Source organism: Coniophora puteana (genome assembly GCF_000271625.1).
Source record: "Coniophora puteana RWD-64-598 SS2 unplaced genomic scaffold CONPUscaffold_13, whole genome shotgun sequence".
In the NCBI taxonomy this organism is placed as follows: Eukaryota; Fungi; Basidiomycota; class Agaricomycetes; order Boletales; family Coniophoraceae; genus Coniophora; species Coniophora puteana.
In genome coordinates, this window is record NW_006913065.1 from 824,894 (window position 1) to 843,267 (window position 18,374).

The window sequence follows — 18,374 nt, forward strand, 5'->3', positions numbered from 1 at the left end:
TCAAGAACCAACCCCCAGATAGACAACAAAGCCCCGTACGGGACGACGCCAAGAGGTAAAGCGGGATGTTTGACTGCTTGCCGACGTGGCAAGACTAGGTATACGATTTGTAGGAGGTAATCCCACAAGAACTCACTTAGAGTCTTGGGGCGATTCATTGCTCAGACTATATACAAGTACAGGTTTGTTTGGTTAAGCCAAACAAGTATCTACGTATGGTAATGACTGTGGATGCACAGACCATGCTATGCCGTGTACTACTACTAATGGTTAAAAGAGTGACGTATGTATGAGGTCATGTATGACGCGGTGATGATGCGTTTATGACGTAGTTATGATGTCATCTATGTTGTCATTGTGGAGTGGCCGATTATGATCACGTGATGAGAACTATTTATAGTTGGGCCCAGACCGGTCACGTGACTTGAGAAAATATAAAGTGGCTAAAAATAGATATAGGTCATGACTGGTCATGCTGTTGTGAGCGATCGCAACCCTACCCCCCCCCCCCCCCCGGTTTACGGCTCAATGTCCTCATTGACAACTTTGTTGAGCCGCGAGTGGAGTTCAGGCTCTGCCTCTGTGTCATTTAACCGTACTCACAACTTCACGTGGCTTTCCTTTGTCCTTGCGGACAGGCTCAGAGACCTCGAGATTGTTATTGAAGTTCATCTGGGCCGGTGAGTAAGGCTTTTCAGAGCCAGACTCGGGTTTGGGTGAACCAGCTCGCGATGCTGCAGGCAACAACTGCAGTGTGCCGAAAGCTTTGCCTGCTTCAGCCGACATGGCGAGCATAGCATTGTTCTCATCATCCGCACCGTAGGCGCGCTTGCCCTTCTTGTAAGAATGGCGGCCCTTCCGGTGCCTGGTCCTCTGCTGCTGCGGGCGCTGGTCAGACTGACCGCCCTTCCGCTGCTGCTGGGACTTCCAGGCTGGGTCAGCATCGTGGCATTTAATAGCCACGGCTTTACTCACCTCAACGCGTTGCGGAGTCGAGTGGTTCAGCTTGGAACCCTGAGCCTTGTTAGAGCTGCCGCTCTTGGTGACCGCCACGGTGTGCATGCACGTCTGGTGGCAAAGTGCAGCCGACTTGATGTCAGCAACCTTTAAGTCCTTGAGCTCCTTAGCTTCGGCGTTGCGCATCTCCGCAATCGTCTTGTATGACGGTGGGAGCTTGTGCATGAGGAGCATTGCCCTGAACCTCTCATTGAGCTCGAGGCCCAGGTCTTTGAGACGGGTGCACGTGGTGTTGAACCTGTCGAACACCGGGTGCAGCAATCCCTTGGCGGGCAGCTTGATCTTGAGCAGATGGACAAACAGCTCGTAAATGGCTGCCGTTCCAGACGCGGCGACACTGTATTCGACGTCAAGCTTTGTCATGATCTGGCTCGGAGTATCAGTGAGGTGGGCGAAGTGCTGATGGACGTTCTCATCGGAGCACCTCATGATCAGCCCCTTGGCCTGGAGTGCGTGATCGTTCTACTTCTCGAGCTTGGTCGCGTCCGTAGGAGGCAACAACTCAGTGAAAAGGACATCACTGTAACCTTTGTACATGGCATGCACAATGATGCGCCCCTTCCAGCGCACGTACTCGTGGCCTTTGAAGAGGGGGATCGAGTTGGTGTCGTCATGTTGAGAAGACATATCTGATACAACTCGTTAGCGACTGATGTCGAAAACGATAGTGAGCACCTCTGAATAGAGGCAACTCAGGTGAGACGCAGGTGTAGCCTGACCACTATAGGTAGTGCAAAGGCTGAACCCCTGCGGGGCTCATAACCTAAAACAATGACAAAGCATCATCATAGGCAGTGGAAGGTTCCATAATCTCACCTGATAGGTAGGTTGGTTGTTTGGGTGTTTTGAGGCTTGGTTGCGATGGTAGTTCAATAGAGAGAGAACTTGTATTCCTAGTATGCTAGTCCTAGGGATTATATACTAAGGAGAGTGATGTGACAGTAACTACTGTACAGTACTAAGGAGTGATCCTATTGGATATCTAAAGTAACGCAATGATGTCATGCTGAATAATAGTCCAACTTATAGTCCGACACTTCGGGTATTTGTACGTAATAACTATTTGTAAGTAATCGTAACTAATACGCTCAACAAGGCCTTTTATTGGGATGGAATACCTGCCCTCCACTGCGATTAGCTGTCAATAACCAGCGGTTGCATACGCGTGTCTGAGATAGGGGTAATTGGTTGCCAAATTAGGGTGCATTCACTTCCAATATGACAATATTTTTGCCAAGTATCAAACAAGCTGTGCGTCAAACGAGGTATTTGAAGCCAAAACGTATGGATTACGAGCTTATAAAATGCATTGACATATACAAAAATGCTACGCGTCCTCATCTTGATCGTCCGCATCATCACCCATAACCTGACTTGAAGCCTTGCTAGAGGCACGTGAACGAGACCGATACGCATTGATGGCGTCGATGAAGTCAGCATCAGGGAGGGGACCAGAGGAAGCAACAGCGGGCTTAGCAGGGTGGCCTTTTCTGGGGCATACAACGTTGGCATTATTACTACAGTCATACAATAATTTTAGTCTTCAAGTTGCAACAAGAAATCTCAACTCACCAGGCCGTTTTGAGCAATGGACGTCGAAGATGTCTGAACCTGCGCCCCTCGCGACGTGCTCAAACTTCTTGAGGTTGTTGATATGAGACTGAAAGATAGGTCCATACTTTCTGCGGTCAAACTGGTACATTCGTGGGGATCTGTCTTTGATCCAGTCCTCAATTCTGGCTTGTATCTATAGTTATTACTGTTAGTAAATTGAAACCAGCAATAGAAACGAGCACGCACAGCGGTGGCTAGCAGAGCTACTGCAGGGATAGGAAGGGGATCGAAAAGTTTGACCCGGGTATAGGGGCGGTTAAGCGAGTCCTAGATTTCGTGGGCGACGGATCGACGACGGATCCGGCACGAGTCGACCACAGATACATAAAAAATGCGACCATCCGACTTGAATTCATCGCGTGAGCCGAATCCACCTCTGATCGATAATCCGCGTTTTTCCGCAGTGACATCAACGTTCAACATTGGCTCTGACAACGACAACGGTCTCGCAAGCGTACAAGAATATCGGTCCAGAACGACACACGGCGCGACGCTGCACCCGCGCTTGTGCCTACGCCGACACCAGGGGACTTGGCGCGCGGGCCAGCGCCGGTTGAACGCTGTACGGCGGCGGTGGCAGCTTGTGCCTGCGCCTGCGATGCGCGTGTAGGGGGTGTAGAGCGCTTGGCAGCTGTCGAGCCCTTAGCGGCAGCGGCAGCGGCAAGAGCGCCGTTGACGCGCTTGCTCGTTGCGAGTGCGCCCGCGCGGACGCTGGGCGTCTCCGATGCGGTCGACATGGCGGAGCCCGGGCGGATGAACGGGGTGCTGGCAACTGACGAGGGCGCAAAGGACTCGCGCCGGGACGCGATCTTGGCGGGCGCGGGCGTGGTCCCGGCTGTTCCGCGGACACCCATACGGCGTTTAAGCTATAAAAATACATATGATCAACACACGTTCTTGGGGGAATGGATGGGCACAACTCACCAGCTCAAGCTCCTGCTGCTTCGAGTCCAACGCAATATTCATCCCCTCCGCATCCTCCTTGCACTTCTGGTTCGCGCGCTGCAGCTGGATCACCTCAAACTCCCTGTCAGCGCTCGCCTTCTCGAGCTCGCGCACGCGTTTGCGCGCGCGGCCGAGCTCCTCGCCCTCCTGCCCATCCTTCTCCGCGGCGGAGCGGAGCAGCGCCTCGAGCTGCGCGCGCACGCCCGACTCGCGCGCGGCGAGCTCCGCGATCTGCCGCGACTGCTCGTCTGCGACGCGCTTGTGCTCGCGCGAGACGGCGGAGAGCTGTGCTCGGAGGGACTCGGCTTCGGATTCGGTGTTGCGGACCCGCGTCTGCAGCGTGCTGATCTCGGTGTTGCGCTCGTCGACTGTGGACTCGATGTGGGCGTAGTTGTTCAGGAGCATCAGTTTCTCCAACTCGAGGTCGGAGAGCTTTTCCGAGTGGTCTTGCAGCGCGGTAGTAAGATCGTCGATCTGGGAGTGGGCGTCCTCGAGCTGTTTGGTGAGCTGTAGAAAGCATCGTTAGTCATACGACATAGGATAAATGAAGGCAAGACAGTACCTCGTCACGCTCGCTCTCAAGATGCAACCGCTCATTCTGACTGGTCACCCACCCCTCCTCAATCTCCAAAATACGCGCCTCCAGCACCACACGCAGCTCCTCGAGCTCCCCATTCCTCCTCGCGAGCTCGGCACTATCCCCGCTCGCCGCGCGCAGCGCCTCCACCTCAGCTGCCAACACACTCTTCTTCTGCGCCAGCGCCTCGTTCGCCGCTGCAAACGCATCCTTCTCGCCGAGCGCCGCATCGCGCTCCCCACGCAGCCCCGCAATCTGCGCGCCCATCCGCTCCGTGTGCGCCCACTGCGCCTCGAGCTCCGCGCGCAGCGTACTGTGCTCGTGCGTAAGCACGTCATGCGCGTGCTGCACGGCGCTGAAATCATGGTGCAACGACTCGCGCTCGTCCTGCAGCCGCGCGAGTTCCCGCCTGGCGGCGTCGAGCTCCGCACGCGCGTGCTCGAGCTCCGCCTCGGCGGAGGAGTTCTGCGGATGCAGCGATTCGATGGAACGTGAACGCGAGCGCGAGCGCGCGTCGGCGTACACGCTCGAGCTGATCATATCTGTCACCTCCGCCGTCTGCTCGAGCGTCTGACTCCGCAGGCGCGCGATCTCCTCGTCTTTCGCCGCGAGCACCGTCAGCAGCTCCTCGACCTCGCGCGTGTCCCTGTGCGCGTCGCTCGTGCTGAGCACGCTCCGTCGCCCCGTGCTCGCGCTGGCGCTGGCACTCGCATCGCTCGACGACGCGCCCGACACGCGCCAGCTCGTCTCGCGCTCGCGCTCCAGCTCCGATATGCGCGTCTGCAGCGCGCGCAGCGCACCCGCGCTCGCCTCGTCCATGATGCTGCGCTCAAACGACTCCTCGCGCGAACGCTCGACCTCGCCCTCGAGCCCGCGCACGACGCGCTCGAGCTCCGCGACGCGTTTGCGCCATGCGCGGACTTGTTGTCGTCGCTTGTCGGCGTCCGAGAGCTTGCCCTGGGCGGAGGAGAGCGAGGACTGGAGCGAGTGCACGATCTCGTCGCGCGCGGCGAGGTCGACTTCGTATTGCGCGACGAGGGACTGGTGTAGGGTGAGTTGGGTGCGGAGGGAGATGATCTGGGAGTGGACGTTGGACGCGGAGGAGGAGCCCGAATCGCTGCGTGAGTGGGTGCTGCTGGAGGAGCCGGAGGGGTTGGAGGTGTGCCGCTGAAGGGCGTGCGGGGGTGTTGGGGGGACGTCGGATCCCGGAGTGTAGTATGTGTTTGCGTTGGCGCGGAAGGGGTCTGGTGGACTGCTTGGACCGCCGGGAGGAGCGAGAGGAGGCGGTGTCCGAGCTCCGGACCTGACGTTGGCGAGGGTTTGGGTGTCATCGTTGTCGACCTCGACGAGTGGGTGGGAAGAGGCGACGCGAGCGAGTCGCGAGAAAACGGAGTCGGACATGGCTCGGCTACGAGACAGAGAAGAGAACTTTTGCTTCTCGTCCTGTGCCGGAAGAGGAGGGCTGAAGACAGAGGGCTCTTTTATGCCATCAAGTAGCGCACGAGCAGGTGTGGACGTGAAGGGCTGCTTGTGTTCATCGGAATTAGCAGGCTCTTCAAGCTGAACGGGGTCTTCGGGGGCATGAGGGATGGCGGGGACGTCATTTTGTGACATGTCGAAGATATTTGAGTTGTCCGCCTGAGGTGGGTTAGAGGGACGCTGAGCATCCTGACTACGACCTTCGTTGGGAGGTGAGAAGAGCTCCATGACAGGAGTGCGTGACCGGGCGCGCGAGCCCACTGAAAAGTAGGAAGGATCAGAGGCGGCAGAGTTGTCTGCGCTGGTGGCAGAGGGCGTTTTGGAACGCTGGCGGGCAAAGAAGCGGACATTCTGGCCTGACCCAGGGGTCTTGGGGTCGCGGAGGATGGAGCGGACGGAGGAGTGGAACTGGTTGTTGGAGAACTGGGCGGTCATGGACTCTGCTGGGGAGATTGGGGAGGCGATGGATTCGACGGATTCGCGGGGTTCTGCTGAGGATTGAAGTGATGTCGAGGATGAGCCTGTGGTTGAGAGAAGAAGAAGACAAACCATGGATGTCAGTCTGGAGGTGGAGACTGGACTTGACCTTCTTGGGGAAGAGGCGACGTGAACCAATGCTTCTTCTGACGTCGATGCTTCGCCCTCGGACGCGGAGGCGCCGCCTGTGAGCCGCTCTGGCTCGGGCACGTCGGCTGCACAGGGCGCTGCGGCGCGCAAGCGGGCTAGCGTGGGCGGGGTGTCGGCGCTGAGTGCGGGCGAGGGCGCGGGCGAGGGTAAGGAGAATGCGAACGGGAATGCGACGTTGGGGTCGAGTGTAGCGAGCACGAGCAACGAGCGGACGCCGGTGCCGAGTAGGGTTGCTGGTGGTGCTAAGGCGGGGGCGGGGGCGAAGACGGCGAGGAGGGCGAGTATTATTCCTGCGTGAGGATGTGAAGGCGACGGCAGCGAAGAAACAGAGGCAAACGAGAGAAGAAAAATCCCAAACAATAACGTCTCGTCTTGATCCGATCACGACACGCACCTGGCACGATTATAAGCCGATTTGAACGTCGCAATGCGTTCAACAACATTATGTTTCTTCTTGACGACCACACCGAAGATACAGCCACGACTAACGTGTTCTGACGTGCAACACTCAATGCACCAACCATGATCAGACCACACGCTTCGCTTTCACGAACCGCCCACACATCGCCTTCTACCACCTACCTAATCGTTCACGCACGTCGTCTTGTCATCTGCTGTCTCTCTAGTCCTGCATCATATCGACATGTTGTCCCTCGCATCGCACCGCGCCCTTGTCCACACGCATCCTCTCCCCTGCTCCATTATTGCTCCCATTTGCTCGCCTGCGCCGCCCGTGTTCTGTTACGCTCTTCGCTCCGTAGTGAGCACGTCTTGCGTCTGTCAATATACCGGACGCGTGATACCATGTTTCATTTTTCTGTGGCCTTTCTATTTCTTATCTTTACATTCTAATCTCACCCCGTTCATATCCCCGTCTCCCAATCTCTTTTCTTTGCGTCTCAAGTTTGCGTGACATATAACCCCACATAACCCAGATAACAATTCCAGCTTCAGTTTCATTTCTTGTTCTTACCCATTTATCACGGACTACCCCACCTATTTATGCGTCTTTAAGCACCCCCCGTTTCCCCGTCTCCCTCCATTCTCCCTCCATACTCATCGTCCTGCCATCCGATTTCATAGCACGCTCATCACTCACCCATTTACCACCTCATCCTCATTCGCTTCCATATCCACATTCACGCACCTCATCCTCAACTTCATCCTCGTCCTCATCCTCAAGCCGCTATGTATGCCTAGCCCTCTCATCGTCACGCAGAGTTTTGTGTATTGTTTCTGAGAAGAAGAAAAGTGAATGGGATAGCTGTTCTGTGTAGATCTGGTCTGAGACTGAGGAAGTGTGGGCTTGCAGATATTGTGAATGCTCCGCCAATGCGATTGTCAAGGCCGAGGCTGTGAGTTGTTAAGGCGGGCCTGTCGCTGGCGTGTCCAGTCATGGCAGTTCACCTCGAGGCATGCCCCAAGGCGGCTGTTACGCTGTCGAGACCAATGTAGAAATGGCTCTGATCTGTTGAACCCGAGACGTACGGCCTATGAGGACGGGTCAAGAAAAACAGGCACAATAACCATACGTTGGGGACTAGCCTCCGATTACATTGGCTGTTGCTTTCGTGGGCTTCCTCGTCAATGTGGTGAAAGCAGGCACGACAATGATACCAGGTTAGTAGAAACAGCCTGCACTTTCGATATCAGCTGCAGTTTGCCCAGTGATGCAAAAGTCCGTGGCTTCACGTCAGTCTATTATAAATCGGGATTTATCAAGGTGATCAAGACATGTCCCCGTTCGACTGCTCTGCAACGTAATGCGACATCGTCCACCGCGTCTCCCACTCGCCTTGCTCCAGCCGCTCGCGCAGGTGAGCCAGCGCTTGGTCATCGAATCGCTCTCGCAGCTTCTGACCGTGCTCGTGCTTGAGACGCACGAGAAAGGTCGCAAAGTGGAAGGCCGACAACGGATTCCGAAGATCGAACAGGACACCGTTCCGCTCCGCGATTTTGATACGCTGTCCCAAAGAGACCAAGTATACAGTAAGATCAGCATGTGAAGTGTGAACGGTTGAGTAGAGAACCGACCTGAAAACTCCCGAACTTCTCGGCCCACGCGCATGTAAGGACTGCACGACACCCGTCCGTCACCAGGCTGAAAACGGGGACACCAGTGAGTCCGACAGCCCCAAAGAACGTTGCGGCGGCAGTCGCAGTCATCCGGTGCTTGTGCGACCCAATGTACGCAAGGATCTTCTCAGGAGGTGTGTGGTTGACGAGCAGTAGAGGCAATTCAAGCGCGAGGGACTGTTCAGCGGCGGTCAACTGTTCAGTACCTGGTCGCCCACTCTCGTCTGGATGATCGGGTGCCAAAGGTGGGGGATGTCCAGCCTGCAATTTTTCCAGCTTGCTGTCAGGCCACAGGAATGATAGCCGGCAGACGGTTGGAGGAGCCGAAAGGATGCCAAAGTCGAGAGAATCTGGTGTTTCGGGAGACAGGCCGGCGGAACGGACGTTCGCGCAGAATAGATCGTAGGCAGACGCGAGGCCGGAATGTTCGGAGGGCAGGTCGCAGATGCCGTGATAGTAAGCAGTCCCACCGCGTGCACGCGCAGTTGCCTGGTCCGGTTCACGAGGGAGCAGACAAAATCTCTCCGCAGCATGTTGTAGGGTGGCGGAAGAGTCGCTGCTAACAAGATTAGGTATGAAGATTGTGCACACAACATCGCATATTGCTTCAACGGGATCGTTTGCTACCAGATTCAAAACTCCCTCAAACCCATCCTCGGATTCGACATCATGCTCGGTTGTTTTGCTGTAACTGAGACCAGGGTGGATGGAAAGAAGGCCTGCATAAATGGCCTGCTCGCCCAGGGTTGAATGGGGACCGGCGAGCAACTTCGCCGCGTCGCGATGTTGGCTCCCGTAAATACTGTGTTGTTTGATGTTGTATCTAGCCGAAGCTAGCCAGCCTGGATCCTTACAGCGGTCTGTGAGAGCACTCCTTGGAAGGGCGACGGCTGGGAGATACCTATTTCCAAGTGTATGTGAGCCAGCTATAAGCTCAAATAGCTTTGGAGTGCGCACCGTACGTTCGAAGATGTCCCGTGCAAACTAGATACCAGACCGTCCCAGATGTGATCGCAAGCTGCCGAAGTGCCATATTGCTCTGCAGCTTTACTTTGCTCTCTTGCCGCCGAACAAGCCGCCATAGCAATACAGACTTTGGCTAGCAAGTCAGCAGCTGCATGTTCATTCAGTGAGTCCGCCATCGCAGTTGTAAGGTAGGCCGATTTCTGTTGTAGCAGCTCGCTTCTTAGAGGGCTGAGTTTGGGGTGAATGTTCTCCTCGTTCACCTAAACCAAAATCAATATGCGAACGTGGCAACTTCACGGGGCTGCATTCCAGGAACGTACCGACTGATCCCAACCCTCATTCCAGGCAAAACGGGAAAGAGACACATAATATGGGTGAATGGTGCCCATGTCGATCAGTGGTAATACCGAACGTAGACAGGCGACGCGGTTCCACAGCCATTGATGAAGGGTTTCGTAGGGGTGTTTCATATCAGCAGCTCCAGATGCGATACTGCCAGTGATAAGTGGGGCTGAATTGGCGATGCTGAGGGACTTACTCTAAATATGTCCATCTCAGAGGTGGACCAACGTCTTGTGGTTCACTTTGGAAGAGTTAGTAGCTAAGTGCAAAGGAACGTGGCAGACAGACCTAGCGGATACGTCAACAGACGGTTCCGCGGGTGATAAAGGCGCCTTTGGCAGTACATTGTCACGAAAAGGCCATCTTTCGTCAGCATCCGTAGGCATGGCCTCCTCTGCCCATACTCGGATGGAAGCCATCTTATCCACGGTTATGCTCTCCATCTTGTCATAATTGGCAAAATCAAAGCGCCATTCCAGCCAACGAGCTTGTCCTGAGCAATTTGCATGTTTGGCAAGCTCGAAGACTTTCGAGAGATAGTGGACAAGTTCATAGGTGGTTGCAGGGAAGGTGAGATCGAACCGGTCAACTGCTAGAGTGTGGTCCTCCGACCAATCACCAGTGATGGCCACCAGAGGCTATGAAACCAGGTTTTGTTGGCGTACCTAGAGATCTTTTCAAGCTCTAACGTACCAAGCCATCCTCCCAGGTTGTACTGGGCCACGCAATGAAGACTTGCACCATAGGCGACCCAGGTGAAAATCCGAGCCCCATCACGGGATCCGTTGTACCCCACGCTAGGCGCCGATAAACAGCGCTCCTCAGCAGCGAGATGATGACGGACTGATCTGCTATGCAAGCGATAGAAATCGAGTCAGGATACTCTTGGTGTTGCGCGAATAGGGAGTATTGAGAGTTTGAGTCGACATTATCAATGGGCTCCCAGCTGCAACGTGCATGAGGTGGCGACTGAGAAGACTCCCGGGACACGGGAAACGAAGGTACTGTCTCGTGGTCGGACGCCCTAGATGGCGTCTCAGACATCATATTCTCGGACTCATCCGTAACATCATCAACCTGAGGGCTCTCCTCGTCCTAATAGCGAATACAATCGCGTCAATGAATGTTTGAGAGTATGAAACTGGTAGAGCGCACCAAATCACCGCTGCCGAACTCTTCTGACACGTCATCCCAAGCCGTTTGCATCACCAAAAGAGCCGCAGTGCAAGCCAGGGGGTAAAAGCGTGCCAAGTCGAGATAGTTGGGTATGCATGGTCTAGAAGTCGCAAAACTTGCATTCTCTCTGGCATCCATAGTCGGCATAAGCACAAGGTAATCAATACTCCAGCACAAACAGTATAAATGCGTCCAGCGCCGATGACCCGTGCGCGACAAGACGGACGAGGTGTGTGAGCCTCGCTGGTACGTCGAGAACGCTGTTTTCTTCTGTTGCGGCGGCCAGCGTGGCCAATTCATGGTTGGCTACACCAAAGATGCCTGTATTGCTGCAATAACTGATGTTAGGGAAAGACCTGGGTGTTGAGTCAACTTGCCTACAGTTACTCAGCGCCGAAGGTAACCAGTTGCTCGCTTCAGGTGGGCATATATCGTCGCGAATAGGATAACACAAAATGCCGGAGTTATCGATTTCCTGGTTCATTATAATCACTTTATGGCAGATTACGTTGTTTCAAGAACGCTTCATAACGCGAGGTGCTGAAGGGGTATGTTTCAAAGAGGCATATGAACAAAGTAACTTGAAGAGTACAAGAGGACACACGCCAGTCCAGCTCTTCGGCTTTTGCCGAGTGACTTATGATGTCTTTCTCAATAATATCACAAGCTGCGGGTGCCACGGTGTTTAGACGTTACGTGCCTAAAACCAATTGCCTGTAAACGTTGAACGTTGAGCCTCATACTTATGTCATATGTAGCAATCACGTTAGCCATTAAAGGACAGCTCACTTTCTGAGTTACGCTGAATTTGAACCAGGGTCTCAGCAATACTAGCTCGCTTTAAACCCATAGAAAGCGGCATTAGCGCAGAGTTGAGAGAGTTAACACGTAACAGAGTAAAGCAACCATTTTGAGAGTTGTTGGTCATGGAACAGACCATAAGAGAGTTTGAAACTGTATTTTATTATCACGGCTAATGGATGTTCGCGACGACATCAATCTCTACACTAAGGCCGAACCGTCCTGGGAGGGAAATGCTTCTGCAGAAGCTCTAGGTAATCTGCGAGCCCTCGTTCGTAATGCACAAGGAACTGCTTCTTGAGGGCGTCTTGATCGTGGCTGATCACATCTGGACACTCCTGCCAGTTGCTGTCTAGCCCATTCAATTTTGTTCGCCAGTCGGCAAGGAACTGCTGGAAAGGAGGGAGGAAAAGCCCACAGTAAAGAGCAAAGATATCATACTCGTGGAATCCTTCTAGAGTTTGGATACCGGTACACAGATATTGGAGAAGTAGCCGATGGACGGGCCCACCACATCAGCATCGACAACGAGCTGATAATAGATAGACAAGCGAGACGGCGGGGAAAGAGCGAGCGTGGAGACGAGACAGACGAGAAGAGCCAGACAAAACAGACAAGACAGACGAGACAGACGAGACAGACGGGACAGACGGGGCGAGACGGGACGGGACGGGACGAGACGAGACGAGACGAGACGACAGAAAAGAGGAGAAGTTCATTGAGGAGCCCGTTGAGGAGCCTGTTGCGCGTCAAACTCGCCATCTACTGGACGACGTCGTAGAGGTAGCAGCCAGGAAGTATCTTCTTGATCTGCTCGTCGAGCCACCAGTACGGGGTCAGGTAGGTGGTATCGGTCTCTTCAGTCGCGCCGGCACCGCCAGTGAGCATGCCAACAATACCGCCGCCCCTCTCGAGGACGATGGCGCCAGAATCTCCGGGGGAAGAGAAGGCGCCCCTCTTTCTGTCGTAAGGCAGGACGGCTACCTCGACGGACGTCTGTTCGATGCCGTATTCGCTGTACATGCGAGTGAACGAGTCCAACCCGTTGACGCGACCTACCGTGGTGCCTGTGGCCAGGCCGTTCTTCACCGCGTGGAGGCACTTGTAGCCGTTGGAGTCGAGGTGCTGGGGCGAGCGGATCTCTTTGTCCTTCACGATACCGTAGGCCTGGAGGAGACCGTCGCGCGGGTACTTGTAGTCGGCCTGGTCATCGGGTCGTGGGAACATGATCTTGCCGTAGTCGGACGACGAGAGGTTCCCACCTGCGGGGATAAATATAATAGTCAGCTAAAACCATGGGACGATACCGTGGCCAGAGATGGAAAACGTACCAATATAGACCTTGTTGCCCTTGAATGAGCCCCAGTCGATCTTTTCCTCGTAGAGTTCGATCAACGCCCAATCGCGGGTAAACTGGTGGGGTCCGTCGCTGACGGCAATGGGTTCGACGTGGCGGACGAAACCGATGGTGCGCTGCTCCGGGGTCGTCCTAAACCGGGTGACGTCGCCGTGAAGCTTGTTTATCTTCTCGATCTTCTTGTTCGCCTTGTTCACCAGGTCCAGGTACTCCTGGCGCTTGTCGGCCGTGTCCTCATCCTCCTCCTCGCCCTCGGCAGGCTCGGGCAGCCTGGCAATATTGTCGTTCCAGATGTCGATCGAGCTAGCAAGGTCACCGATCGCACTCAACATGCTCGTGACAGCGTTGCTGTAGCCCTTGTCTCCAAGCGCAACAATCTCCTCGGCAGCCTGGCTGTTGCGCCTGCGCGACATGCCCGTGTTGGCGAACACGGGAGGAGGATGAGCAACGTGGGCGGCGGTGAGGAGGAGGGTGCGCTTGTCGGCGCTGCTGACGCGGAGGTATAGGGCACCTGTGCCCTCGTAGTACGGCGTCCTCAGCGGCGCTATGGAGAGGCCGAGCGTGGGCGTGAAGGGCTTGAGGAGTTCAGGGACGGGGTCGCGAAGAGGGTTGAAGGGGAGCAACTTGGGGCCCGGAGCGATAGACCGGGTGACGACCGACTCGCGGAAGGCGACTTCGATTTTGGGGAAACCAGCCTGAGCGAGGATCTCCTTGATGGCCTCAGCCGCAGCCACGGCAGCGTTGTAGAGGAGAGACTCTGGATAGACCCCAATCCACATAAGGAGTGGGCAGAACGGCTTCACCTCCCCCTCTTCGGCAAAAGCGACGGGGTCGATCGAAGTCCATTTGATGCTCTGGGAGTCGAGGAACTGGTAGATGCTCGTGCCGAAAGCGCGCCATTGGTTGGCAATGGGGTGGTCGTAGACAGGGCGAGCTTCACGAGTGATACGATACGATTCCGGGCCCGTGCGTTCATGCCAGGCTGGGCCCGACTTGTAGATGCAGGGAGGGTTGCTGGGCAAGCCGTAGAAGTCTTTGTACGCGGCCAGGTAGTAGTTGGTGAGGCGGGATGCGTCAGAGACTACGATATCCTTGGTCTCCCCGTTCCCGTCGACGTCGAGCTTGGCAAAGACGGAGGCCATGGAAGAAGAGACGAGTGTGGGCGTCGGGGAGACGGGAGAATGGTTTGTCTGGTTCTTGAAAGTGGCAAGACACAACTTGAGGAACTCCGGGTCGAGGTTGAGGGGTGCGTTGGAAGCCACTGGGAAACAAAAGGTCAGTAACGAGATGATGAAAAATGATAATAATAAGCTAAAGGGCTTACTTGTAGAATCAGTTGTTTCTTGGAGCAAAGGAGAAAGCATAGGTTGAGCGTGATTCTGCGAATGCCGGCCGGTAACTTCCTTGATGATGCACCTCAAGTCGACAACATCAACGCGCACTCGTCGGAGCGCGCGATCACAACGTGATCATGAACCATTCTGAACTTTCCTTTCACTACAGGCAAATGCGATAATTCTGGATCCGAAAATAAGGAGGAAAATGCACTGGAAAGTAAATATTTTCCTCCATATTTCTTTTTGACCAATAAAGGCCGAAAAAGTTTGATGTTCCGGTGAATTTTCAGGCGACAAAAACAAGCTTTCCTTCCATTTATGGATGTTAAGCGCTGGCGGAGATTCAATTTCTGCTTCGACTTGCCTTATTGGGCCTCTTGACGCACCAGAAAATGATAACTTTCCGCGTGCTTATCCCTCGCCCGAAAATCTGTAGGAAGATGTTTACTTTCCAGGTCATTTTCCTGCTTATTCTCGGGCACAGAATTAGCGTATTTGCCTGTAGTGTTTGTCCGTTTCTGCTGGACAGGCCAGCACCATCTTAATCTGCCCCATTAAATTTCACTGCACTTAAAGTGTGAATTCTCATGCTCTACTCGGTCAATCCCTCTCAGAGTCTTGCGAAGGGCTACGAAGGCCCGATCTCGAGCCAAGAACGCACGATATTGGTTCCATCACGGCGGCATCGGCGAGCATGAGGTGAGACCGGGTTCGTCAAAATCATGCACTCAAGATTGGTACGACATGATTGGACCTGCTCTATTTATCAAACCTCATCCCGCATCGGTCATGGTAGATACGTATTTTCCTGCTCCACAGGTGCAGCCATCTTTCCGTACCTGAGCTCTCCCTCCGGAGTCCCGTTTGTATCCTGCAACCTGCCGAGGCTCACTAGCATGACGACTTCCCTTCCGCCACCATGTCGACTGACCGGAGCGAGACATCGACGATGACAAGTGACGATGAGGAGCTCAAGATGTTGGGATACCAGCCTTCCTTCCGGCGGGAATTCACCAATCTGGCTACTATCAGCTTCGCGTTCAGCAGTATGGTGCGCCTGCTAACTCTCTGTTATCATGCAGGAGCTCCTTACTCATGGCCCATCGAGCACACTAGGGCTTGTGCTCAAGTGTTACAGCCACATTCAATATTCCCCTATTCTTCGGCGACCCTGCCTCATAGTGTGATCTCTTGCCCTCAGAAGTTCATTTCTCTCCACTTGATGCCGGTAAGGTAACATGGTGCTGGATCCTTGGCTCGTGCATGTGCCTCACCCTCGGATCGAGCATCGCCGAGATCGTCTCCGCCTACCCGACTTGCGGCGGGATGTACACGGCATCCGCGAAACTCTGCCCCGAGAAGCACCGCGCCATCGTAGGCTGGCTCAGCGTCATCGCCCAGGTCGTCGGACTCTTCTCGCCCGAGTTCGAGCTTGCGAATATGATCCTTGCTGCTGTCTCGCCCAGATATACGGTAACTCCCGATGTGACTGTCGGAGTGTTCGCGACTCTAATGGTACACGGGGTCCTCTGGCGCTTGCTACCACGAGCTTTGTTCGTGAACCTCGGGGCGACCTTCGTCATCATTATCGTGTTAATCGTTATGGCGCCCCGCTCATAGATGCACTCTGCGAACTTTGTGTTTGGCAGCAAGAGCATTGTCAATGGAACTGGTGGATGGAACACCGGTGTTGCGTTCTTGCTTGGATTGCTCAGCGTTCGGTGAACGGTACATGCTAGATACAATACCGTATGCACATGTCTCTCATGGATCATGTAGATGATCATAAGTTACATTATAAATGCATGCACTTTATGTTTGAAAGTCTGAGCGTACTTGAGGATTATGACGCGACGACACAAATCTCGTGAGACTGCTTTCCGTGTTCTCGTACAAATATTGTCATAAAGAAGTCAACCGCAAAGAAGAAGTTCGTCGAGCGGCTTATTCAGGATTGTGTATTATCCCGTTCTGTCGGAACCTTGCCCATTCTTACATGGCTGCTTTGTTTAGCACCCTCTGCCATCTTCATTGCAGGTAAGCTCGTTAGTGAATGTTGCATGTTAATACCCACTCATTAGGCTGACCCATCCATTTTCCGAAGTCATTGGCATCAGGTTATTTGGATGGCTCTTTAACATCGTGTTGATTTTATGTTCCGGACTTTTGTGAGTCTTATATGGCGCCCTTTTGCTAGACGAGTCCCCATTTTGTCCTCAGGGAGGACCTCCCAGGGCCAACCGACTGCTGTTTTATAGATAAGTCACTCGTCGGGGGTATTTCAACGATGATTCTCACCTCATCACCCGATACAGGTCCCGGCCAACAGGATGGGCATTCCGGCTGCGTTGTTCCTCTGGGTGAGCGGGTCCCTCGAACTCAGCCGTACTCAAACGCTTCCATTGAAGAGCTTAGTCTGCCTCACAGCCTTTTTCGTTTGCCAGACCAGGCTCAAGCAGGCTCACGCACTGTCTGTGCCTATAGTCGCGACCATGGTTCGCCACAATTTGCATTACTCACCTTCGCCGGTGTCTTACCTCATCCCCTTTATACCAGGCCTTCCAGATGGAGCCTACTTTGGCGTGGTCTTGCGCTCGACTAGGACGCCTCTTCGCGCTATCTGGCTCACGACTGTCCTCTCGGTTCTGCCTGAAGTCAACTTCAAACCCGGCCCGTTCTACATGGGCGACGGCCTGCTTAGCTGGGCAGCCAACATCACCTGCACAACATGGACCCTCTTCGTCTGCGTCATGTTCTCGCTGCCGAATGAGATGCCTGTCTCGCCTAAGAACATGAGCTACTCGTCTGTGATCACTGTCAGCATTGTCATCATGAGCTTGTGCGTACTTCCTTCTTCTGTATCAGGCCCCTTTGCATTTTCACTATCTCTGCTGACCGCATGCGATACGAACAGGGTGTGGTACTTGTCTGGGTGAGTGCGGCTCTATGTCCTTCGGTTGATCGCAGAGAGGTTCTAGTGGCTGACTGGTGGACTATGGTGATGTGGATAGCGCATAGAGGCACTACCACGGGCCGCAATCCAATCTCGCCTCATCCGCGGACAGCGAGGATGTTGAGGGTATTCGTATTGATGAAGAACTAAAGGAGAAGGCATGAGGGGCCGGTATGTGTGCAGTGATACAGCTAATAAATTTTGAGCAACTCTTCATGCAATGTGACGAATTACTTTCGTTGATCCGGGTGAATTGCAGTCACATGTGTTCTGCGTTAACCGAGGGTTTTGACGGATTATGGGTGTGGTGCAGGCTCTCCCATCGGGCCTTTCTCTGTCTTATACCATGATCATGTTACTGCCAGGATACCTTGAATACTTCTAATGACTAATGATTGTTTGCGACAACATATAAAACTATACTAAGCCTGCACTTCCCCAGGAGGGTAATGCACCCTGCAGAAGCTCTAAGTAATCTGCAAGCCCTCGCTCATTGCGCAAGAAACTCTTTTTTGAGAGCGTCATGATCGTGGCCGTTCACATCTAGACAGTCTTGCCAGCTGCAATCTAGATGAAGCAAGTTTGTTTGCCAGTCGGTAAGGAACCGCTGGCAAAGAGGAAGGATGTTGGAATCGGCAAGGCGTCGCGCTCGCCGAGGCCGATTCGAGCGCGCGTTGAGGTACGAGCGAGACGTCGGCAGTTGACGCCGAGACAGCCATAGCGCTGGCGCCGACTCGGCGTGGTTACCTTGACATATACCCTGGTTTTCCTGACAGATGGTCATTCTGTATCACGCACGTTCTTTCCATTTCGTTCTATTGTGTTCCCCGACATTCCTTTCCATATGGTATACCCCTACTTCGTTACGTGGCATTCCCGATTTGTATGTTACATGACAGTCGCCCAGATTCCACTTATACCAGACGAGTAGTTACATTCACCTCAGCGTTCGTCTTGCCTACGCGACGACTGAGGTGAGACTCTTTTCGTGCCCGTTGATTATAGACACGTACTTACATTCCTTTGTAGTTCTGACCTACGTGTCTAGGTAATGCACAGCGTTCGTCTTGCCTACGCGACGACTGAGTTCTGACCTACGTGTCTAGC

General features: G+C 54.1%; 5 protein-coding genes across 5 annotated transcripts; 1 reads left to right on the plus strand and 4 right to left on the minus strand.

Moving 5' to 3' along the window:
• Nucleotides 1–694: 694 nt before the first annotated feature.
• CONPUDRAFT_76365 (uncharacterized protein) lies at nucleotides 695–1,380 on the minus strand (the record flags this gene model as incomplete). Its single annotated transcript, XM_007774743.1, has 3 exons — nucleotides 695–747; nucleotides 819–924; nucleotides 976–1,380. 3 exons carry the CDS (start codon nucleotides 1,378–1,380, stop codon nucleotides 695–697), a joined length of 564 nt encoding a protein of 187 aa, XP_007772933.1.
• Nucleotides 1,381–3,047: 1,667 nt separating this feature from the next.
• On the minus strand, nucleotides 3,048–6,260 carry CONPUDRAFT_139465 (uncharacterized protein; the record flags this gene model as incomplete). The annotated part of the gene is made up of 3 exons (XM_007774936.1): nucleotides 4,139–6,260; nucleotides 3,556–4,083; nucleotides 3,048–3,497 (listed from the first exon to the last, which is right to left on the minus strand). The coding sequence occupies exons 1-3, from the start codon at nucleotides 6,182–6,184 to the stop codon at nucleotides 3,048–3,050; spliced, it is 3,024 nt and encodes a 1,007-aa protein (XP_007773126.1). The 5' UTR covers nucleotides 6,185–6,260.
• A 1,726-nt stretch (nucleotides 6,261–7,986) lies between these two features.
• On the minus strand, nucleotides 7,987–10,957 carry CONPUDRAFT_157949 (uncharacterized protein; the record flags this gene model as incomplete). The annotated part of the gene is made up of 8 exons (XM_007774937.1): nucleotides 7,987–8,223; nucleotides 8,294–9,236; nucleotides 9,293–9,561; nucleotides 9,622–9,793; nucleotides 9,840–9,884; nucleotides 9,932–10,281; nucleotides 10,337–10,738; nucleotides 10,799–10,957. 8 exons carry the CDS (start codon nucleotides 10,955–10,957, stop codon nucleotides 7,987–7,989), a joined length of 2,577 nt encoding a protein of 858 aa, XP_007773127.1.
• Nucleotides 10,958–12,382: 1,425 nt separating this feature from the next.
• CONPUDRAFT_63831 (uncharacterized protein) lies at nucleotides 12,383–14,119 on the minus strand (the record flags this gene model as incomplete). Its single annotated transcript, XM_007774709.1, has 2 exons — nucleotides 12,383–12,882; nucleotides 12,952–14,119. The coding sequence occupies 2 exons, from the start codon at nucleotides 14,117–14,119 to the stop codon at nucleotides 12,383–12,385; spliced, it is 1,668 nt and encodes a 555-aa protein (XP_007772899.1).
• A 1,114-nt stretch (nucleotides 14,120–15,233) lies between these two features.
• CONPUDRAFT_76368 (uncharacterized protein) lies at nucleotides 15,234–17,431 on the plus strand (the record flags this gene model as incomplete). The annotated part of the gene is made up of 9 exons (XM_007774744.1): nucleotides 15,234–15,365; nucleotides 15,497–15,829; nucleotides 15,935–16,035; nucleotides 16,140–16,181; nucleotides 16,396–16,482; nucleotides 16,644–16,674; nucleotides 16,759–17,153; nucleotides 17,180–17,246; nucleotides 17,333–17,431. 9 exons carry the CDS (start codon nucleotides 15,234–15,236, stop codon nucleotides 17,429–17,431), a joined length of 1,287 nt encoding a protein of 428 aa, XP_007772934.1.
• Between the last annotated feature and the right edge of the window lie 943 nt (nucleotides 17,432–18,374).